Source organism: Oncorhynchus masou, unplaced genomic scaffold (genome assembly GCF_036934945.1).
Source record: "Oncorhynchus masou masou isolate Uvic2021 unplaced genomic scaffold, UVic_Omas_1.1 unplaced_scaffold_743, whole genome shotgun sequence".
NCBI lineage: Eukaryota > Metazoa > Chordata > Actinopteri > Salmoniformes > Salmonidae > Oncorhynchus > Oncorhynchus masou.
In genome coordinates, this window is record NW_027013887.1 from 204,178 (window position 1) to 228,069 (window position 23,892).

The 23,892-nt window shown below is 49.5% G+C and overlaps 1 protein-coding gene across 1 annotated transcript; it reads left to right on the forward strand.

Annotated features, from left to right (window-relative positions):
- The first annotated feature begins 3,411 nt into the window (after positions 1-3,411).
- On the forward strand, positions 3,412-4,767 carry LOC135537283 (complement C1q subcomponent subunit B-like). The gene is made up of 3 exons (XM_064963477.1): positions 3,412-3,682; positions 4,205-4,330; positions 4,461-4,767. Exons 1-3 carry the CDS (start codon positions 3,496-3,498, stop codon positions 4,580-4,582), a joined length of 435 nt encoding a protein of 144 aa, XP_064819549.1. The 5' UTR covers positions 3,412-3,495; the 3' UTR covers positions 4,583-4,767.
- Positions 4,768-23,892: the final 19,125 nt, after the last annotated feature.

Sequence of the window (23,892 nt, forward strand, 5' to 3'; positions counted from 1 at the left end):
AGGGTTTATTGACAGTTAACTATCTAACAGAACACAGAGGGTTTATTTACAGTTAACTATCTAATAGAACACAGAGGGTTTATTGACAGTTAACTATCTAGCAGAACACAGAGGGTTTATTGACAGTTAACTATCTAACTATCTAGCGGAACACAGAGGGTTTATAGACAGTTAACTATCTAGCAGAACACAGAGGGTTTATTGACAGTTAACTATCTAACAGAACACAGAGGGTTTATTGACAGTTAACTATCTAACAGAACACAGAGGGTTTATTGACAGTTAACTATCTAACTATCTAGCGGAACACAGAGGGTTTATTGACAGTTAACTATCTAACTATCTAGCGGAACACAGAGGGTTTATTGACAGTTAACTATCTAGCAGAACACAGAGGGTTTATTGACAGTTAACTATCTAACTATCTAGCAGAACACAGAGGGTTTATTGACAGTTAACTATCTAACTATCTAGCGGAACACAGAGGGTTTATTGACAGTTAACTATCTAGCAGAACACAGAGGGTTTATTGACAGTTAACTATCTAACAGAACACAGAGGGTTTATTGACAGTTAACTATCTAACAGAACACAGAGGGTTTATTGACAGTTAACTATCTAACTATCTAACAGAACACAGAGGGTTTATTGACAGTTAACTATCTAGCAGAACACAGAGGGTTTATTGACAGTTAACTATCTAACTATCTAGCGGAACACAGAGGGTTTATAGACAGTTAACTATCTAGCAGAACACAGAGGGTTTATTGACGGTTAACTATCTAATATACCAGAGGGTTTATTGACAGTTAACTACCTAACTATCTAACGGAACACAGAGGGTTTATTGACAGTTAACTATCTAACGGAACACAGAGGGTTTATTGACAGTTAACTATCTAACAGAACACAGAGGGGTTATTGACAGTTAACTATCTAATAGAACACAGAGGGTTTATTGACAGTTAACTATCTAATATAACAGAGGGTTTATTGACAGTTAACTATCTAACAGAACACAGAGGGTTTATTGACGGTTAACTATCTAGCAGAACACAGAGGGTTTATTGACAGTTAACTATCTAACAGAACACAGAGGGTTTATTGACAGTTAACTATCTAACAGAACACAGAGGGTTTATAGACAGTTAACTATCTAGCAGAACACAGAGGGTTTATTGACAGTTACCTATCTAGCAGAACACAGAGGGTTTATTGACAGTTAACTATCTAACAGAACACAGAGGGTTTATTGACAGTTAACTATCTAACGGAACACAGAGGGTTTATTGATAGTTAACTATCTAACAGAACACAGAGTGTTTATTGACAGTTACCAATCTAACAGAACACAGAGGGTTTATTGACAGTTAACTATCTAACGGAACACAGAGTGTTTATTGACAGTTACCTATCTAATATAACAGAGGGTTTATTGACAGTTAACTATATAACATGTACACTTAGCATCAGGAAGCTTATCACGAAAATCAGAAAAGCAATCAAATTAACCGTTTACCTTTGATGATCTTCGGATGTTTTCACTCACAAGACTCCCAGCTAGACAGCAAATGTTCCTTTTGTTCCATAAAGATATTTTTTACATCCAAATACCTCCGTTATATTGATGCGTTATGCCCAGTAACGGAAATATGTCGACTGAAACATGGCAAACGATTTTTATAATCAATCCTCAAGGTGTTTTGCAAATATCTATGCGATAATATATCAACCGGGACAGTTGGCTTTTCACTAGGACCGGGAGGAACAATGGACGACCTGTGGGTTAGTCTCTTGATAGACTAGTTAACCTGTAGGTTAGTCTCTTGACAGACTAGACTTCCTGCAGGTTAGTCTCTAGATAGACTAGTCGACCTGTAGGTTAGTCTCTTGATAGACTAGTTAACCTGTAGGTTAGTCTCTAGATAGACTAGTCGACCTGTAGGTTAGTCTCTAGATAGACTAGTTAACCTGTAGGTTAGTCTCTTGACAGACTAGACTTCCTGCAGGTTAGTCTCTCTCACTCTGCTGTCATCTCATCCAGCTCCTGGTACTGCAAGTGTAACGACTTTCTTTAGGTGAAAGAGAGTCGGACCAAAATGCAGCGTGGCTATTAAGATTCATGTTTTAATAAAACAAGGAAACACGAATCAATACAAAAACAATAAACGTAACACTAAAACCGAAACAGCCTAAATTGGTGCAAACTAACACAGAGACAGGAACAAGGACAATCACCCACGACACACTCAAAGAATATGGCTGCCTAAATATGGTTCCCAATTGGAGACAACTATAAACACCTGCCTCTGATTGAGAACCACTTCAGACAGCCATAGACTAAGCTAGAAAACCCCACTAAGCCACAATCCCAATATCTATGAAAAACCCCAAGACAAAACACACCACATACCAAAACCCATGTCACACCCTGGCCTGACCAAATAAATAAAGAAAACACAAAATACTAAGACCAGGGCGTGACAGCAAGTGTGATAGTACAGCCCAAACACACCGCACTGTGCAGTAAAGCAGCCCCCAATATGCATTCCGTGCTATGCTATCTTCTCTCGGTTATCTCTGCATTGTAGTACAGCCTGAACAGACAACACTGAGCAACAGCACCGAACATGTTGTCTCAGTCAGTACGACTCAAAATACACAGTACATAGCAAACAACCCCCCTTCCTCTGCTCCCTGTTGTCTCTCTTCTCGGTTCAATGAGGGTACCAAACCAAACCAGATCAAACCAGACCAGGGATATAATGGAAAGAAGAAAGGAACGGTGGAGAGCGGACTGGACTGTAATTATGTCCTAAAAATATAGAAGATAATGAGAGGAATGAAAGTGAGGGGTCTTCTGCTCTTCCTTATGGCTGTGATTCTGTTCTTCATCCTCTGTGTTTCATGGCTATAGGTGATCATTTCCTCTGTCTGACATCTTCCTACGGTATTATGACAGCCTCTTTCATGTTTTTGTAGTGACTTTTTAACACTATTGTTAAGTCCTCTATTAATAACTATTATAGGTTAGTCTGTACATAGGAGAGGAAAATCAACATATTCAAGGGTAGCTGAGTGGTTAGAGAATTGGACTACTAACCGGAAGGTTGCAAGTTCAAACCCCTGAGCTGACAAGGTACAAATCTGTCGTTCTGCCCTTAAACACTGTTCCTCGGCCGTTGTTGAAAATAAAAATGTGTTCTTAACTGACTTGTTGACTTTTTTCTGTGCTGTGTACACCCCCAAGGCCAAAAAGTAAAGGTCTATGCCAACCGAAACGTTGGTCAATGACTTTGTTAGATAAAACTATCCGGTAAATGGATAGTAAATAGAAGGTCCAGTAATTATATAATTTGGTAGATATTTAACTAAACATTCTAATTTAAGTGTATTTAAGGGCCCTTGCACAGATCAATTCTTTTCACAAACCTAATTCCACACCTAAGTGGTAAGCAACTAATAAACTGTAGACGTTGGGAGTCCAGGTATAGAATGAAGGGTGTTGTAGCTTTGCTGATGTTGCTGTGCAGCACCCTGACTGCGGCTATGGTGACAACCCCAGAAAACAAAGACACAAACTGCCCGTCTGGCATGTGTGACATCCTGAGGAAGATTGAAGTCATGGAAAACCGGCTTGCAGCTGCTGAGCGCCAGGTGGAGACACTGAACGCTAAAGCAGGTAGATACTTTTTTCACTGTTTTAACCTTTTCTGGGAAGGGAACACCTGCCCTACAGCCAGTGAAAGTGCAGGGCGCCAAATTCAAACAACAGAAATCTCATAATTAAAATTCCTCAAACACACAAGTATTATACACCATTTTAAAGATACACGTCTTGTTAATCCAACCACAGTGTCCGATTTCAAAAAAGGTTTAACGGCAAAATGTTAGGACAGCGCCTAGTTGCTTACCACTTAGTTGCTTACCACTTGGTGTGGAATTAGGTTTGGGATCTGGGATCTGTGCAAGGGCACTTAAATACACTTAAATTAGAATGTTTAGGAAACGTTAGAATGTTTTCAATCTAAATCTACTGAGTATATCAATATCCTAACTTCTGGGCCTGAGTAACAGGCAGGTTACTTTGGACACGCTTTTCATCCAAACTTACCGATGCTGCCCCCTGTCCTAACATGGGCTTACTGAATTAATCAACTGCTGAGTCCTATAGTTTGAACACATGTCATTTTGTGTCTGACAGAAACGAAGGTGGCATTCTCAGCTGGATTTGGGGGTACTGGATACTATGGACCTTTCAATGTTGAAAAAACGCTTGTCTACCAAAAGGTCTTAACCAACCTTGGCAACGCTTACAACCCGGCAACAGGTTAAGTCATCGTGCTCATATTAAACTTTTATGTCTTCTTCTTCTTCATCTTCTTCATCTTCTTCCTCTTCTTCTTTTTAATTTATGATCAACATCTTCCCACATTAAATAGTGTGCTTTTTTCATCCAGGCATCTTCACAGCACCAGTGACAGGAGTCTATCAGTTTAGCATCTATCACCATTCAGGATCAGGTCGCCGCTCAGACTCCTTGCTGTTCAAGAACAAAGAACAAATGGCATTTCTGCTATGAACAAGGACGGCTCCTACAACGGATCTAATGGTATCATACTGCAGCTGGAGGAGGGAGATGTGGTATATGTTGTTTTGAAGGATAATTCATGGATCTGGGACAATATGAGCAATGCTGGTGCCAATGGATGGTGCCACTTCAACGGCATTTTGCTGTATGCTCAATAAACCTCAGTAGAATATGTACATACTGTTGCGAAATATTTTACCATAATCAATTCCATTAAATGGTTTTCTGCATAAATCATACTGTTTTTTTCATTCTAACATACTGAAAGTTTATCATTGGCAGCTGATAGTAACAGTTAAACAACATTTTGACGTGTCACATTTCAACAGCTTCAATTGATTTCTGCTATTCACTCAGTAATGTGTTTGTTTGTTCCTAAACGTTGTGGTGTCTCTTTCCATCAGCCTCTCGCAGCTCATATGGTAGAGATGATCCAAGTAGGACCAATGACAAAAGAAGTTCACACTAGGGACTCAATTCAATCTGGATCTCTGACGGTGAAGCCTCACAGATAGTTCAACCTAAATGTAGTTCTGTGTTCAATCTGAAGCCTCACAGATAGTTCAACCTAAATGTAGTTCTGTGTTCAATCTGAAGCCTCACAGATAGTTCAACCTAAATGTAGTTCTGTGTTCAATCTGTGTTCAATCTGAAGCCTCACAGATAGTTCAACCTAAATGTAGTTACGTGTTCAATCTGAAGCCTCACAGATAGTTCAACCTAAATGTAGTTCTGTGTTCAATCTGTAGCCTTACAGATAGTTCAACCTAAATGTAGTTCTGTGTTCAATCTGAAGCTTTACGGATAGTCTGATCTAAATGTAGGACTGTAATCAATCTGGATCGCTGAAGCGTTAGATATTGCACAATTGAAACAGTTTGCAACACAACACCAACCAAACCCCTCTCTGTCCTCTCTGTACCAGGTCTAGGAAAGGCCCCATGTTGTCTGTCTCCTCCCTCTCTGTCCTCTCTGTACCAGGTCTAGGAAAGGCCCCATGTTGTCTGTCTCCTCCCCCACAGTCCTCTCTCTACCAGGTCTAGGAAAGGCCCCATGTTGTCTGTCTCCTCCCCCACAGTCCTCTCTGTACCAGGCCTAGGAAAGGCCCCATGTTGTCTGTCTCCTCCCCCACAGTCCTCTCTCTACCAGGTCTAGGAAAGGCCCCATGTTGTCTGTCTCCTCCCTCTCAGTCCTCTAGCTACCAGGTCTAGGAAAGGCCCCATGTTGTCTGTCTCCTCCCCCACAGTCCTCTCTGTACCAGGCCTAGGAAAGGCCCCATGTTGTCTGTCTCCTCCCCCACAGTCCTCTCTGTACCAGGCCTAGGAAAGGCCCCATGTTTGTCTGTCTCCCCCTCTCTGTCCTCTCTGTACCAGGTCTAGGAAAGGCCCCATGTTGTCTGTCTCTCCCCACAGTCCTCTCTGTACCAGGTCTAGGAAAGGCCCCATGTTGTCTGTCTCCTCCCTCTCTGTCCTCTCTGTACCAGGCCTAGGAAAGGCCCCATGTTGTCTGTCTCCTCCCCCACAGTCCTCTCTGTACCAGGCCTAGGAAAGGCCCCATGTTGTCTGTCTCCTCCCCTCTCTGTCCTCTCTGTACCAGGTCTAGGAAAGGCCCCATGTTGTCTGTCTCCTCCCCCACAGTCCTCTCTGTACCAGGTCTAGGAAAGGCCCCATGTTGTCTGTCTCCTCCCTCTCTGTCCTCTCTGTACCAGGTCTAGGAAAGGCCCCATGTTGTCTGTCTCCTCCCTCTCTGTCCTCTCTCTACCAGGTCTAGGAAAGGCCCCATGTTGTCTGTCTCCTCCCCCACAGTCCTCTCTCTACCAGGTCTAGGAAAGGCCCCATGTTGTCTGTCTCCTCCCCCACAGTCCTCTAGCTACCAGGTCTAGGAAAGGCCCCATGTTGTCTGTCTCCTCCCCCACAGTCCTCTCTGTACCAGGTCTATGAAAGGCCCCATGTTGTCTGTCTCCTCCCTCTCTGTCCTCTCTCTACCAGGTCTAGGAAAGGCCCCATGTTGTCTGTCTCCTCCCCCACAGTCCTCTCTCTACCAGGTCTAGGAAAGGCCCCATGTTGTCTGTCTCCTCCCCCACAGTCCTCTGTACCAGGCCTAGGAAAGGCCCCATGTTGTCTGTCTCCTCCCCCACAGTCCTCTCTCTACCAGGTCTAGGAAAGGCCCCATGTTGTCTTTCTCCTCCCCCACAGTCCTCTCTCTACCAGGCCTAGGAAAGGCCCCATGTTGTCTGTCTCCTCCCCCACAGTCCTCTCTCTACCAGGTCTAGGAAAGGCCCCATGTTGTCTGTCTCCTCCCCCACAGTCCTCTCTCTACCAGGTCTAGGAAAGGCCCCATGTTGTCTGTCTCCTCCCCCACAGTCCTCTAGCTACCAGGTCTAGGAAAGGCCCCATGTTGTCTGTCTCCTCCCCCACAGTCCTCTAGCTACCAGGCCTAGGAAAGGCCCCATGTTGTCTGTCTCCTCCCCCACAGTCCTCTCTCTACCAGGCCTAGGAAAGGCCCCATGTTGTCTGTCTCCTCCCCCACAGTCCTCTCTGTACCAGGTCTAGGAAAGGCCCCATGTTGTCTGTCTCCTCCCTCTCTGTCCTCTCTCTACCAGGTCTAGGAAAGGCCTCATGTTGTCTGTCTCCTCCCCCACAGTCCTCTCTGTACCAGGTCTAGGAAAGGCCCCATGTTGTCTGTCTCCTCCCCCACAGTCCTCTCTGTACCAGGTCTAGGAAAGGCCCCATGTTGTCTGTCTCCTCCCTCTCTGTCCTCTCTCTACCAGGTCTAGGAAAGGCCCCATGTTGTCTGTCTCCTCCCCCACAGTCCTCTCTCTACCAGGCCTAGGAAAGGCCCCATGTTGTCTGTCTCCTCCCTCTCTGTCCTCTCTGTACCAGGCCTAGGAAAGGCCCCATGTTGTCTGTCTCCTCCCCCACAGTCCTCTAGCTACCAGGCCTAGGAAAGGCCCCATGTTGTCTGTCTCCTCCCCCACAGTCCTCTAGCTACCAGGTCTAGGAAAGGCCCCATGTTGTCTGTCTCCTCCCCCACAGTCCTCTCTGTACCAGGTCTAGGAAAGGCCCCATGTTGTCTGTCTCCTCCCTCTCTGTCCTCTCTGTACCAGGTCTAGGAAAGGCCCCATGTTGTCTGTCTCCTCCCCCACAGTCCTCTAGCTACCAGGTCTAGGAAAGGCCCCATGTTGTCTGTCTCCTCCCCCACAGTCCTCTCTGTACCAGGTCTAGGAAAGGCCCCATGTTGTCTGTCTCCTCCCCACAGTCCTCTCTCTACCAGGTCTAGGAAAGGCCCCATGTTGTCTGTCTCCTCCTCTGTCCTCTTAGCTACCAGGTCTAGGAAAGGCCCCATGTTGTCTGTCTCCTCCCCCACAGTCCTCTCTCTACCAGGTCTAGGAAAGGCCCATGTTGTCTGTCTCCTCCCCCACAGTCCTCTCTCTGCCAGGCCTAGGAAAGGCCCCATGTTGTCTGTCTCCTCCCCCACAGTCCTCTCTCTACCAGGCCTAGGAAAGGCCCCATGTTGTCTGTCTCCTCCCCCACAGTCCTCTCTCTACCAGGCCTAGGAAAGGCCCCATGTTGTCTGTCTCCTCCCCCACAGTCCTCTAGCTACCAGGCCTAGGAAAGGCCCCATGTTGTCTGTCTCCTCCCCCACAGTCCTCTCTCTACCAGGCCTAGGAAAGGCCCCATGTTGTCTGTTTCCTCCCCCACAGTCCTCTAGCTACCAGGTCTAGGAAAGGCCCCATGTTGTCTGTCTCCTCCCCACAGTCCTCTCTGTACCAGGTCTAGGAAAGGCCCCATGTTGTCTGTCTCCTCCCCCCACAGTCCTCTAGCTACCAGGTCTAGGATAGGCCCCATGTTGTCTGTCTCCTCCCCCACAGTCCTCTCTCTACCAGGTCTAGGAAAGGCCCCATGTTGTCTGTCTCCTCCCCCACAGTCCTCTCTCTACCAGGCCTAGGAAAGGCCCCATGTTGTCTGTCTCCTCCCCCACAGTCCTCTCTCTACCAGGCCTAGGAAAGGCCCCATGTTGTCTGTCTCCTCCCCCACAGTCCTCTAGCTACCAGGCCTAGGAAAGGCCCCATGTTGTCTGTCTCCTCCCCCACAGTCCTCTCTCTACCAGGCCTAGGAAAGGCCCCATGTTGTCTGTTTCCTCCCCCACAGTCCTCTAGCTACCAGGTCTAGGAAAGGCCCCATGTTGTCTGTCTCCTCCCCCACAGTCCTCTCTGTACCAGGTCTAGGAAAGGCCCCATGTTGTCTGTCTCCTCCCCCACAGTCCTCTAGCTACCAGGTCTAGGATAGGCCCCATGTTGTCTGTCTCCTCCCCCACAGTCCTCTCTCTACCAGGTCTAGGAAAGGCCCCATGTTGTCTGTCTCCTCCCCCACAGTCCTCTCTCTACCAGGTCTAGGATAGGCCCCATGTTGTCTGTCTCCTCCCCCACAGTCCTCTAGCTACCAGGTCTAGGAAAGGCCCCATGTTGTCTGTCTCCTCCCCCACAGTCCTCTCTCTACCAGGTCTAGGAAAGGCCCCATGTTGTCTGTCTCCTCCCCACAGTCCTCTCTGTACCAGGTCTAGGAAAGGCCCATGTTGTCTGTCTCCTCCCCCACAGTCCTCTCTACCAGGTCTAGGAAAGGCCCCATGTTGTCTGTCTCCTCCCCCACAGTCCTCTCTGTACCAGGTCTAGGAAAGGCCCCATGTTGTCTGTCTCCTCCCCCACAGTCCTCTCTGTACCAGGCCTAGGAAAGGCCCCATGTTGTCTGTCTCCTCCCCCACAGTCCTCTCTCTACCAGGTCTAGGAAAGGCCCCATGTTGTCTGTCTCCTCCCCCACAGTCCTCTCTCTACCAGGTCTAGGAAAGGCCCCATGTTGTCTGTCTCCTCCCCCACAGTCCTCTCTCTACCAGGTCTAGGATAGGCCCCATGTTGTCTGTCTCCTCCCTCTCTGTCCTCTCTCTACCAGGTCTAGGAAAGGCCCCATGTTGTCTGTCTCCTCCCCGACAGTCCTCTCTCTACCAGGTCTAGGAAAGGCCCCATGTTGTCTGTCTCCTCCCCCACAGTCCTCTCTCTACCAGGTCTAGGAAAGGCCCCATGTTGTCTGTCTCCTCCCTCTCTGTCCTCTCTGTACCAGGCCTAGGAAAGGCCCCATGTTGTCTGTCTCCTCCCCCACAGTCCTCTAGTTACCAGGCCTAGGATAGGCCCCATGTTGTCTGTCTCCTCCCCCCACAGTCCTCTCTGTACCAGGTCTAGGAAAGGCCCCATGTTGTCTGTCTCCTCCCCACAGTCCTCTCTGTACCAGGTCTAGGATAGGCCCCATGTTGTCTGTCTCCTCCCTCTCTGTCCTCTCTCTACCAGGTCTAGGAAAGGCCCCATGTTGTCTGTCTCCTCCCCCACAGTCCTCTCTCTACCAGGTCTAGGAAAGGCCGCATGTTGTCTGTCTCCTCCCCCACAGTCCTCTCTCTACCAGGTCTAGGATAGGCCCCATGTTGTCTGTCTCCTCCCTCTCTGTCCTCTCTGTACCAGGTCTAGGAAAGGCCCCATGTTGTCTGTCTCCTCCCCCACAGTCCTCTCTCTACCAGGTCTAGGAAAGGCCCCATGTTGTCTGTCTCCTCCCCCACAGTCCTCTCTGTACCAGGTCTAGGAAAGGCCCCATGTTGTCTGTCTCCTCCCTCTCTGTCCTCTCTCTACCAGGTCTAGGAAAGGCCCCATGTTGTCTGTCTCCTCCCCCACAGTCCTCTCTCTACCAGGTCTAGGATAGGCCCCATGTTGTCTGTCTCCTCCCTCTCTGTCCTCTCTGTACCAGGTCTAGGAAAGGCCCCATGTTGTCTGTCTCCTCCCCCACAGTCCTCTAGCTACCAGGTCTAGGAAAGGCCCCATGTTGTCTGTCTCCTCCCCCACAGTCCTCTCTGTACCAGGTCTAGGAAAGGCCCCATGTTGTCTGTCTCCTCCCCCACAGTCCTCTAGCTACCAGGTCTAGGATAGGCCCCATGTTGTCTGTCTCCTCCCCCTCAGTCCTCTCTACCAGGTCTAGGAAAGGCCCCATGTTGTCTGTCTCCTCCCCCACAGTCCTCTCTCTACCAGGTCTAGGATAGGTCCCATGTTGTCTGTCTCCTCCCCCACAGTCCTCTAGCTACCAGGTCTAGGAAAGGCCCCATGTTGTCTGTCTCCTCCCCCACAGTCCTCTCTCTACCAGGTCTAGGAAAGGCCCCATGTTGTCTGTCTCCTCCCCCACAGTCCTCTCTGTACCAGGTCTAGGAAAGGCCCCATGTTGTCTGTCTCCTCCCCCACAGTCCTCTCTCTACCAGGTCTAGGAAAGGCCCCATGTTGTCTGTCTCCTCCCCCACAGTCCTCTCTGTACCAGGTCTAGGAAAGGCCCCATGTTGTCTGTCTCCTCCCCCACAGTCCTCTCTGTACCAGGCCTAGGAAAGGCCCCATGTTGTCTGTCTCCTCCCCCACAGTCCTCTCTCTACCAGGTCTAGGAAAGGCCCCATGTTGTCTGTCTCCTCCCCACAGTCCTCTCTCTACCAGGTCTAGGAAAGGCCCCATGTTGTCTGTCTCCTCCCACAGTCCTCTCTCTACCAGGTCTAGGATAGGCCCCATGTTGTCTGTCTCCTCCCTCTCTGTCCTCTCTACCAGGTCTAGGAAAGGCCCCATGTTGTCTGTCTCCTCCCCGACAGTCCTCTCTACCAGGTCTAGGAAAGGCCCCATGTTGTCTGTCTCCTCCCCCACAGTCCTCTCTCTACCAGGTCTAGGAAAGGCCCCATGTTGTCTGTCTCCTCCCTCTCTGTCCTCTCTGTACCAGGCCTAGGAAAGGCCCCATGTTGTCTGTCTCCTCCCCCACAGTCCTCTAGCTACCAGGCCTAGGATAGGCCCCATGTTGTCTGTCTCCTCCCCCACAGTCCTCTCTGTACCAGGTCTAGGAAAGGCCCCATGTTGTCTGTCTCCTCCCCCACAGTCCTCTCTGTACCAGGTCTAGGATAGGCCCCATGTTGTCTGTCTCACTCCCCTCTCTGTCCTCTCTCTACCAGGTCTAGGAAAGGCCCCATGTTGTCTGTCTCCTCCCCACAGTCCTCTCTCTACCAGGTCTAGGAAAGGCCGCATGTTGTCTGTCTCCTCCCCCACAGTCCTCTCTCTACCAGGTCTAGGATAGGCCCCATGTTGTCTGTCTCCTCCCTCTCTGTCCTCTCTGTACCAGGTCTAGGAAAGGCCCCATGTTGTCTGTCTCCTCCCCCACAGTCCTCTCTCTACCAGGTCTAGGAAAGGCCCCATGTTGTCTGTCTCCTCCCCCACAGTCCTCTCTGTACCAGGTCTAGGAAAGGCCCCATGTTGTCTGTCTCCTCCCTCTCTGTCCTCTCTCTACCAGGTCTAGGAAAGGCCCCATGTTGTCTGTCTCCTCCCCCACAGTCCTCTAGCTACCAGGTCTAGGAAAGGCCCCATGTTGTCTGTCTCCTCCCTCTCTGTCCTCTCTGTACCAGGCCTAGGAAAGGCCCCATGTTGTCTGTCTCCTCCCCCACAGTCCTCTAGCTACCAGGCCTAGGATAGGCCCCATGTTGTCTGTCTCCTCCCCCACAGTCCTCTCTGTACCAGGTCTAGGAAAGGCCCCATGTTGTCTGTCTCCTCCCCCACAGTCCTCTCTGTACCAGGTCTAGGATAGGCCCCATGTTGTCTGTCTCCTCCCCCACAGTCCTCTCTCTACCAGGCCTAGGAAAGGCCCCATGTTGTCTGTCTCCTCCCCCACAGTCCTCTAGCTACCAGTTCTAGGAAAGGCCCCATGTTGTCTGTCTCCTCCCCCACAGTCCTCTAGCTACCAGGCCTAGGAAAGGCCCCATGTTGTCTGTCTCCTCCCCCACAGTCCTCTCTGTACCACGTCTAGGATAGGCCCCATGTTGTCTGTCTCCTCCCCCACAGTCCTCTCTCTACCAGGTCTAGGAAAGGCCCCATGTTGTCTGTCTCCTCCCCCACAGTCCTCTCTCTACCAGGTCTAGGAAAGGCCCCATGTTGTCTGTCTCCTCCCCCACAGTCCTCTCTCTACCAGGTCTAGGAAAGGCCCCATGTTGTCTGTCTCCTCCACCACAGTCCTCTCTGTACCAGGTCTAGGAAAGGCCCCATGTTGTCTGTCTCCTCCCCCACAGTCCTCACTGTACCAGGTCTAGGAAAGGCCCCATGTTGTCTGTCTCCTCCCCACAGTCCTCTAGCTACCAGGTCTAGGAAAGGCCCCATGTTGTCTGTCTCCTCCCCCACAGTCCTCTCTCTACCAGGTCTAGGAAAGGCCCCATGTTGTCTGTCTCCTCCCCACAGTCCTCTAGCTACCAGGTCTAGGAAAGGCCCCATGTTGTCTGTCTCCTCCCCCACAGTCCTCTAGCTACCAGGCCTAGGAAAGGCCCCATGTTGTCTGTCTCCTCCCCCACAGTCCTCTCTACCAGGTCTAGGAAAGGCCCCATGTTGTCTGTCTCCTCCCCCACAGTCCTCTCTGTACCAGGCCTAGGAAAGGCCCCATGTTGTCTGTCTCCTCCCCCACAGTCCTCTCTCTACCAGGTCTAGGAAAGGCCCCATGTTGTCTGTCTCCTCCCTCTCTGTCCTCTCTGTACCAGGTCTAGGAAAGGCCCCATGTTGTCTGTCTCCTCCCCCACAGTCCTCTCTCTACTAGGTCTAGGAAAGGCCCCATGTTGTCTGTCTCCTCCCCACAGTCCTCTCTGTACCAGGTCTAGGAAAGGCCCCATGTTGTCTGTCTCCTCCCTCTCTGTCCTCTCTCTACCAGGTCTAGGAAAGGCCCCATGTTGTCTGTCTCCTCCCCCACAGTCCTCTAGCTACCAGGTCTAGGAAAGGCCCCATGTTGTCTGTCTCCTCCCTCTCTGTCCTCTCTGTACCAGGCCTAGGAAAGGCCCCATGTTGTCTGTCTCCTCCCCCACAGTCCTCTAGCTACCAGGCCTAGGATAGGCCCCATGTTGTCTGTCTCCTCCCCCACAGTCCTCTCTGTACCAGGTATAGGAAAGGCCCCATGTTGTCTGTCTCCTCCCCCACAGTCCTCTCTGTACCAGGTCTAGGAAAGGCCCCATGTTGTCTGTCTCCTCCCCCACAGTCCTCTCTCTACCAGGTCTAGGAAAGGCCCCATGTTGTCTGTCTCCTCCCCCACAGTCCTCTAGCTACCAGGTCTAGGAAAGGCCCCATGTTGTCTGTCTCCTCCCCCACAGTCCTCTCTCTACCAGGTCTAGGAAAGGCCCCATGTTGTCTGTCTCCTCCCCCACAGTCCTCTCTCTACCAGGCCTAGGAAAGGCCCCATGTTGTCTGTCTCCTCCCCACAGTCCTCTCTCTACCAGGCCTAGGAAAGGCCCCATGTTGTCTGTCTCCTCCCCCACAGTCCTCTCTCTACCAGGTCTAGGAAAGGCCCCATGTTGTCTGTCTCCTCCCCACAGTCCTCTCTCTACCAGGTCTAGGAAAGGCCCCATGTTGTCTGTCTCCTCCCCACAGTCCTCTAGCTACCAGGTCTAGGAAAGGCCCCATGTTGTCTGTCTCCTCCCCCACAGTCCTCTAGCTACCAGGCCTAGGAAGGCCCCATGTTGTCTGTCTCCTCCCCCACAGTCCTCTCTCTACCAGGTCTAGGAAAGGCCCCATGTTGTCTGTCTCCTCCCCCACAGTCCTCTCTGTACCAGGCCTAGGAAAGGCCCCATGTTGTCTGTCTCCTCCCCCACAGTCCTCTCTGTACCAGGTCTAGGAAAGGCCCCATGTTGTCTGTCTCCTCCCCCACAGTCCTCTCTCTACCAGGTCTAGGAAAGGCCCCATGTTGTCTGTCTCCTCCCCCACAGTCCTCTCTGTACCAGGTCTAGGAAAGGCCCCATGTTGTCTGTCTCCTCCCCCACAGTCCTCTCTCTACCAGGTCTAGGAAAGGCCCCATGTTGTCTGTCTCCTCCCCCACAGTCCTCTAGCTACCAGGTCTAGGAAAGGCCCCATGTTGTCTGTCTCCTCCCCACAGTCCTCTAGCTACCAGGTCTGGAAAGGCCCCATGTTGTCTGTCTCCTCCCCACAGTCCTCTAGCTACCAGGCCTAGGAAAGGCCCCATGTTGTCTGTCTCCTCCCCCACAGTCCTCTCTGTACCAGGTCTAGGATAGGCCCCATGTTGTCTGTCTCCTCCCCCACAGTCCTCTCTCTACCAGGTCTAGGAAAGGCCCCATGTTGTCTGTCTCCTCCCCCACAGTCCTCTCTCTACCAGGTCTAGGAAAGGCCCCATGTTGTCTGTCTCCTCCCCCACAGTCCTCTCTCTACCAGGTCTAGGAAAGGCCCCATGTTGTCTGTCTCCTCCCCACAGTCCTCTCTGTACCAGGTCTAGGAAAGGCCCCATGTTGTCTGTCTCCTCCCCCACAGTCCTCACTGTACCAGGTCTAGGAAAGGCCCCATGTTGTCTGTCTCCTCCCCCACAGTCCTCTAGCTACCAGGTCTAGGAAAGGCCCCATGTTGTCTGTCTCCTCCCCCACAGTCCTCTCTCTACCAGGTCTAGGAAAGGCCCCATGTTGTCTGTCTCCTCCCCCACAGTCCTCTAGCTACCAGGTCTAGGAAAGGCCCCATGTTGTCTGTCTCCTCCCCCACAGTCCTCTAGCTACCAGGCCTAGGAAAGGCCCCATGTTGTCTGTCTCCTCCCCCACAGTCCTCTCTCTACCAGGTCTAGGAAAGGCCCCATGTTGTCTGTCTCCTCCCCCACAGTCCTCTCTGTACCAGGCCTAGGAAAGGCCCCATGTTGTCTGTCTCCTCCCCTCAGTCCTCTCTCTACCAGGTCTAGGAAAGGCCCCATGTTGTCTGTCTCCTCCCCACAGTCCTCTAGCTACCAGGCCTAGGAAAGGCCCCATGTTGTCTGTCTCCTCCCCACAGTCCTCTCTCTACCAGGTCTAGGAAAGGCCCCATGTTGTCTGTCTCCTCCCCCACAGTCCTCTCTGTACCAGGCCTAGGAAAGGCCCCATGTTGTCTGTCTCCTCCCCACTGTCCTCTCTCTACCAGGTCTAGGAAAGGCCCCATGTTGTCTGTCTCCTCCCCTCTGTCCTCTCTACCAGGTCTAGGAAAGGCCCCATGTTGTCTGTCTCCTCCCCCACAGTCCTCTCTGTACCAGGTCTAGGAAAGGCCCCATGTTGTCTGTCTCCTCCCCCACAGTCCTCTCTGTACCAGGTCTAGGAAAGGCCCCATGTTGTCTGTCTCTCCCCCACAGTCCTCTCTCTACCAGGTCTAGGAAAGGCCCCATGTTGTCTGTCTCCTCCCTACCACTGTCCTCTCTCTACCAGGTCTAGGAAAGGCCCCATGTTGTCTGTCTCCTCCCCCACTGTCCTCTCTGTACCAGGTCTAGGAAAGGCCCCATGTTGTCTGTCTCCTCCCCTCTGTCCTCTCTGTACCAGGTCTAGGAAAGGCCCCATGTTGTCTGTCTCCTCCCCCACAGTCCTCTCTGTACCAGGTCTAGGAAAGGCCCCATGTTGTCTGTCTCCTCCCTCTCTGTCCTCTCTCTACCAGGTCTAGGAAAGGCCCCATGTTGTCTGTCTCCTCCCCCACTGTCCTCTCTGTACCAGGTCTAGGAAAGGCCCCATGTTGTCTGTCTCCTCCCCCTGTCCTCTCTGTACCAGGTCTAGGATAGGCCCCATGTTGTCTGTCTCCTCCCTCTCAGTCCTCTCTCTGTACCAGGTCTAGTCCTCTCTGACCAGGCCTAGGAAAGGCCCCATGTTGTCTGTCTCCTCCCTCTCTGTCCTCTCTCTACCAGGTCTAGGAAAGGCCCCATGTTGTCTGTCTCCTCCCCCACAGTCCTCTCTGTACCAGGTCTAGGAAAGGCCCCATGTTGTCTGTCTCCTCCCCCAAACCCCTCTCTCTACCAGGTCTAGGAAAGGCCCCATGTTGTCTGTCTCCTCCCTCTCTGTCCTCTCTGTACCAGGTCTAGGAAAGGCCCCATGTTGTCTGTCTCCTCCCCCACAGTCCTCTCTGTACCAGGCCTAGGAAAGGCCCCATGTTGTCTGTCTCCTCCCCCACAGTCCTCTAGCTACCAGGCCTAGGATAGGCCCCATGTTACCCATTTTAAGCCCAAATGCAAATTTGGACCGAAATCCTCTATTAATAACTATTATAGGTTAGTCTGTGTATAGTAGAAATAAATATATTCAGGGGTAGCCTAGTGGTTAGAGTGTTGGACTAGTAATCAGAAGGTTGTAAGTTCAAACCCCTGAGCTGACAAGGTGCAAATCTGTTGTTCTGCCCCTGAACAGGCAGTTAACCCACTGTTCCTAGGCTGTCATTGAAAATAAGAATTTGTTCTTCACTGAGTTGTCTAGTTAAATAAAGCTTAAAGAAAAACCTCACCAGAAACTTAATGTAAGATCCATCTTTTGTTATTAAACCTGCAGATAAAGGGGTTTCCTTGGTTGTTTTAGACTATGACAATTACAAAGAAGAGATTCAGAGAGACAGAACGTTTCTATAGAAAACTGAGTGTTGATCCCACATCTGTATCTAATCTGGAACAAGCCAGATTGAACAACCTTATCTCTAAACCTGAATATAAATACTGCTGCTGTAATGGTTCCATACGTCCATGCCTTGTACATTTAGCCCGGAATTACACCTAAAACACAACAAGGCAAATATCCCGGCAGACCAGTGGTTGCAGGAATAGGCTAGAGCCATTGTCAACACTTTTGTAGAATCTTTTACTAAATCTCATGCGCAAGCATTGCCATCATATGTGAAAGACTCTATAGACTTCAATAAACATGATCTGACCAATAACGGGTTTAGTTAACAGAAGACTGTAATTTGGTCACATTAGATGTCGAGGGTCATTCCCCATACGGGGTAGCTGGTAGCCCTGGTTCACTACCCACCAATAAACCTTTTTCTAGAGCTGGCTGAATAAGTTTTGACATACAACTATTTTAGGTTTGATGATGAATATTACCTCCTAACGAATGGAACATCGATGGGCTCCACATTCGCTCCAAGCTATGCTAACCTTTATGTGGGTCATTTTGAAAAACATTTTGTTCATAACAATGAAACCCGAAAATAAATTGTTGATTCAAATCCTGAAGTGGTTTCGATATATTGACGTCCTGGAGAGGAACGGAAGAAGAGCTGTCAGACATTATGGCTTATACTCAACGACATTGACCCCAATCTCAAATTCACTATTGAATGTGACACTAAACGTGTTCAAGACCTCGATATGTGGATTGAGAAATCAAATGGAACCCTGTTTACAACTCTGTGTAGAAAATAAACGGACAGAAATACTCTATTACAGGGGGACAGCTTCCACCCTGAGCCATTAAAAAGAGGACTTCCAAGAAGCCAGTTTTTCAGACTGTGCCACAGAGGATTATTTAGAAAAAGCAGCGGAGATGGGCAGTAGGTTTCTAAGAAGAGGCTATTAGCCACAACGTGTGGATGAAGCTCTTTGGGGAAAAACACTGCAAAAGCTAAAACTGAAGAACAATCCGTAATGTCCACAACCACATACACTTTGAACTCACGCGAAGTGGGAGATGCTGTCAAGACACACTGGCATTTTTCATCATCGGACCTTTGCCGGCTGGATTTAAGAACCCACCACTTATTGAGCCACGCACTTTGTCACTCCATCCTTGCTGTGTGTGTGTGTGAGAGCTTTTCTTTGACATCTGTTGGGAGAAATGACTGATTTACAGTTCAGGAGGGTTACCTAGTCACACATATGAAGTTTTGGAGAGATGTGACTTTTCTAACCCTTCAAAACAGACAGTGTGACCCAATTAAAGGCACTTCCGGTTGGCACAGGAAGCTATAGGTAAACACATGTCTTGACTGAGGTAGCCTCTTACAGAATCCTGAGTTTTAAGTCTTTACGTTAAGAACTGAGTTATTTACGGAGGGTTTAGTGAGTGTGTGTTATTTCAGAAAATCACGCAGAGCTCCGCAGCACACTTTAAAACGATTTGTATGATCACCCTGCAACTGGATCTGTAACTGTTGAAAAAAAACACCTATCTGTGAACATCACCAATCTGTCATTGTACGATTTCTCTTAAATGACGATAGATAAATGGCTGTTTTTCTTTTATTGACACCGGAGGCTCCTTGACTTTGACGTAAAGTGGAAAAATAATTTCTCTATTTTCATTTTGGACCTTTAATCCCAGAGAAATGGCCATAACTCAAAAACCGTTGAGGCCTAGACGCCATCTTGTTCGGGGCCAACTGCCCATTATGCCAAACCTACGCTCACCAAGTTTCGGCATCAAAATATTTTCCGGTTTCGAGATAATGCCCCGTCGTGATTCGTGATGTTTTGTCCAATTGCAATATGATTTCTTATGCCCTCTTGTGGGATTTTCCGGGATAGCGGAAAAATGACCAAAATTTGATTATTTTATAAAACGGAAACCGCATGTCCGACAAAGTTCATTTGATGACTTCCCGGTAGGTCCGGCCCTGCCGCTCGGCCCGACGCCATCCGCGAATTTTACAAACATTTTCGGACGTCTAGTAAGGGACCGTACATTTGCAATATGGACTTTCTCACTAACCATACAGCAAATGTCAAATGTTCCCTTAAGGTATGAAATGCCCATGCATGTTAAGTTATAAATGTGAACATGAACTAATGCCACCACTACTCTGACATTTTTGTCTTGCACTGTTACCCAATGATTTATGAAAACTCACTTGATAGGTCTATATCCTCATTGTAGTTTTACAGATGTGTTTAATAAGTTGAATGTACACACTTTGCTAGAATACTTATGAAATGCACATTGTACCGGTACCCCACCGTATATAGCCCCACTATCGTGTTTTATGGCTGCTCTTGCAATTACGTTATTTTTATCTTCTTGGTATTTTTCTTAAAACTGCTTCGTTGGTTAAGGGCTTGTAAGTAAGCATATCACTGTGAGGTAATACCTGTTGTATTCGGCGCATGTGACAAATACGATTTGATTTGTTATGTTGGCAACACTTATTTCCCCTTGACTGCAACGCCATTCATGAGTGTTCTGGTTTATTTTTTTCTAAGCCTATCTCCTCCCAAACAGTACAGTCATCTTTCTGTCGTCTGAATCCCTGGGCCTAGGATAGCACAAACACACAAAGCAATGTGAAGTAAAGCAGCACCAAACAAACCCCTCGTTCTCTGTTGTCTCTCTATTGACCAGATGCACTAGCGTAGCCCAAACAGGGAGCACTGTGCAGCACCAAACAAAGCCCTCATTCTCTGTTGTCTCTCTATTGACCAGATGCACTAGTGTAGCCCAAACAGGCAGCACTACGCAGCACCAAACAAACCCCTCGTTCTCTGTTGTCTCTCTATTGACCAGATGCACTAGCGTAGCCCAAACAGGTAGCACTATGCAGGGTAACAGGGAGCACTGTGCAGCACCAAACCTGTTATACCAGGCAGCGGAGCACTATGCAGCACCAAACCTATTATCCCAGGTGGTGTAGCCCAAACAGGCAGCACTATGCAGCACCAAACAAACCCCTCGTTCTCTGTTGTCTCTCTATTGACCAGATGCACTAGTGTAGCCCAAACAGGCAGCACTATGCAGCACCAAACAAACCCCTCGTTCTCTGTTGTCTCTCTATTGACCAGATGCACTAGTGTAGCCCAAACAGGCAGCACTATGCAGCACCAAACAAACCCCTCATTCTCTGTTGTCTCTCTATTGACCAGATGCACTAGTGTAGCCCAAACAGGCAGCACTATGCAGCACCAAACAAACCCCTCATTCTCTGTTGTCTCACTATTGACCAGATGCACTAGTATAGCCCAAACAGGGAGCACTGTGCAGCACCAAACCTGTTATACCAGGCGGCGTAGCCCAAACAGGTAGCACTGTGCAGCACCAAACCTGTTATACCAGGCAGTGTAGCTCAAACAGGGATGCACACCAAACCTGTTATCCGCACCAAACCTGTTATCTTATACCAGGCGGCGTAGCCCAAACAGGCAGCACTATGCAGCACCAAACCTGTTATACCAGGCAGTGTAGCTCAAACAGGTAGCACTGTGCAGCAAACAGGTAGCAAACTATGCAGCACCAAACCTGTTATCCCAGGCGGTGTAGCCCAAACAGGGAGCACTGTGCAGCACCAAACCTGTTATACCAGGCAGTGTAGCTCAAACAGGTAGCACTATGCAGCACCAAACCTGTTATCCCAGGCAGTGTAGCTCAAACAGGTAGCACTATGCAGCACCAAACCTGTTATCCCAAGTGGCGTAGCCCAAACAGGCAGCACTATGCAGCACCAAACCTGTTATCCCAGGTGGCGTAGCCTAAATAGGCAGCACTATGCAGCACCAAACCTATTATCCCAGGCGGTGTAGCTCAAACAGGTAGCACTATTCAGCACCAAACCTGTTATCCCAGGCGGTGTAGCTCAAACAGGTAGCACTATGCAGCACCAAACCTGTTATCCCAGGCGGTGTAGCCCAAACAGGTAGCACTATGCAGCACCAAACCTGTTATCCCAGGCGATGTAGCCCAAACAGGTAGCACTATGCAGCACCAAACCTGTTATCCCAGGCGGTGTAGCTCAAACAGGTAGCACTATGCAGCACCAAACCTGTTATCCCAGGCGGTGTAGCTCAAACAGGTAGCACTATGCAGCACCAAACCTGTTATCCCAGGTGGTGTAGCCCAAACAGGCAGCACTATGCAGCACCAAACCTGTTATCCCAGGCGGTGTAGCTCAAACAGGTAGCACTATGCAGCACCAAACCTGTTATCCTAGGCGGTGTAGCCCAAACAGGTAGCACTATGCAGCACCAAACCTGTTATCCCAGGCGATGTAGCCCAAACAGGTAGCACTATGCAGCACCAAACCTGTTATCCCAGGCGGTGTAGCTCAAACAGGTAGCACTATGCAGCACCAAACCTGTTATCCCAGGCGGTGTAGCTCAAACAGGTAGCACTATGCAGCACCAAACCTGTTATCCCAGGCGGTGTAGCTCAAACAGGCAGCACTATGCAGCACCAAACCTGTTATCCCAGGCGGTGTAGCTCAAACAGGCAGCACTATGCAGCATCAAACCTGCTATCCCAGGCGGTGTAACCATAACACACAGTGTTATATTAAAACTGTCTAACAGCAGCTCCAACCAACCTCCTCGTTCTCTGCTAAATGCTAAATATGTTTTCTCTTCTCTCGCCGTTGACCTTGTCAGAAATCCAAACCCTGTTTAGAGGACTCAGGGTTTATAGATCCACTGAAACCAAACCCTGTTTAGAGTGGACAGGTCTTTATAGATCCACTCTCCACTCACACACTCACTCTCCACTCACACAGGTGAAAGGAGAGAGGGACAAAGGGGAAGCAGAGGAAGAGAGGAAGAGAGCAACACCTATACTACCCTATTCCTCCTCCTCCTCCTCTCCAAAACAAAGTAGTGATAGCGGCCTGTGTTAGTGGTGAGGAAGATGAGAGTTTTACATCGGTGGGTCTCATAACCACATCTTTATAGCAATTCAATAGTTATATAGTTCAATAGTTCAATCATTTTACTAAGATCATCTCAACACACACAAAATGGCACAACACCAATACATCAGTAGGATCCTCTGCCTCTGACCCTGGGGGGGGGGTCACTGGCTTACTAGTGCTCTCCCATGCCGTCGCTAGGAGGGGTGCATTATGTCGTGACATGCTTTTTGTTTGTTTGTTGCTATCCTTGACTTGAGTGGGTTGAGTCTGACGTGATCTCCCTGTTCAGTTTTGCACCCCCTCGGGCGGTGGGGTAGATCTTCGTGGGCTCTACTCGGCCTTGTCCTAAAGTGTCCCACGACCCCCCCGTCTCAGTCTCCAGTATCTTTTCTGCAATAGTCTGTGCCGGGGGGCTAGTCTCTGTGTCTCTCTGTGTCTGTGTCTGTGTCTGTGTCTCTCTCTCTCTCTCTCTCTCTCTCTCTCTTGCTCTCCTGGTGAGTCCCTGGATGGGAGACCAGATGCTGCTGGAAGTGGTGTTGAAGGGCCAGTAGGAGGCACTCTTTCCTCTGGTCTAAAAAAATATCCCAATGCCCCAGGGCAGTGATTGGGGACACTGCCCTGTGTAGGGTGCCGTCTTTCGGATGGGATGTTAAACGCGTGTCCTGACTCTCTGAGGTCATTAAAGATCCCATGGCACTTATTGTAAGAGTAGGGGTATTAACCCTGGTGTCCTGACTAAATTCCCAAGCTGTCCCTCATACCATCACAGTCATCTAATCATCCCCAGCTTCCAATTGGCTCATTCATCCCCCTCCTCTCCCCTGTAACCTTTCCCCAGGTCATTGCTGTAAATGAGAACATGTTCTCAGTCAACATCGCTGGTTAAATAACATTCCAAATGGTAGATGACAACCTGAAGAGTTGTGTGTTATGCTGAAGGTCAGCAGCTCCTTTGACATTTCATCCATGTGTCTCTGCAAGTAGGCTTGGCAGAGGTTGATTTTGCTGAACTTTTCACCCCCCTCCCCTGTTGTAGTGAATACTCCTCAGTGGACAACCCCGGGTGAACTTTAAAGTCTCCACATATCCTGATTCCACCATCCCCCTTAAGGACTGGTACAATGGGTGTAGCCCATTCACTCACTGCTGACTGGCTCCAGGACATTGTTCTTAACTAGACTCACCAAGTCAGCCTGGACTTTTGGTCTGATAGCATAAGGTGCTTTTAGAAAACTTTGGTTTGCTGTCTGGCTTAATAATAAGCTTTGCTGAAATGTCTTTCATGATACCGAGCTCTCCATTAAAATGCTTCTCCATGTTTAAAAGATGTCAGCTTGTGTCTCCAGGTGTCATTATACCTACTGATGTCCGGTCCAGTGTGATTTTCTCAGTTTGGCCATTTAACTGAACTCTGACCCTAGTGATGCCTCTCACGGCAACAGATTCACCTGTCTAAGTCTTTAACACAATGTGAGTTGGCTGAAGTGGAAGGTATTTCAGTGTCTTTTTGTAGAATGTCTGAGACAGTCTTTTGTATAAGCACAGGTGACCCTCTAGCAAGGTCAGAGACATAATAGCCGTGCGGTAGCACAGAAACAGTCAGTGTTCAGTGTGACTTCATCGTCTGATGAGTCACTCACCTCTGTGCTCTCCTGATCAACAGTGTGAGCATGTTCTCTTTCTTGTTTCTGCAAAAATGTCCCACCACTTCCTTCCACCATCATGTAGAAGCCTGATGTCCCACCACATCCTTCCACCAGGATGTAGAAGCCTGATGTCTCACCACGTCCTTCCACCAGGATGTAGAAGCCTGATGTCTCACCATGACCTTCCACCAGGATGTAGAAGCCTGATGTCCCACCACGTCCTTCCACCAGGATGTAGAAGCCTGATGTCTCAC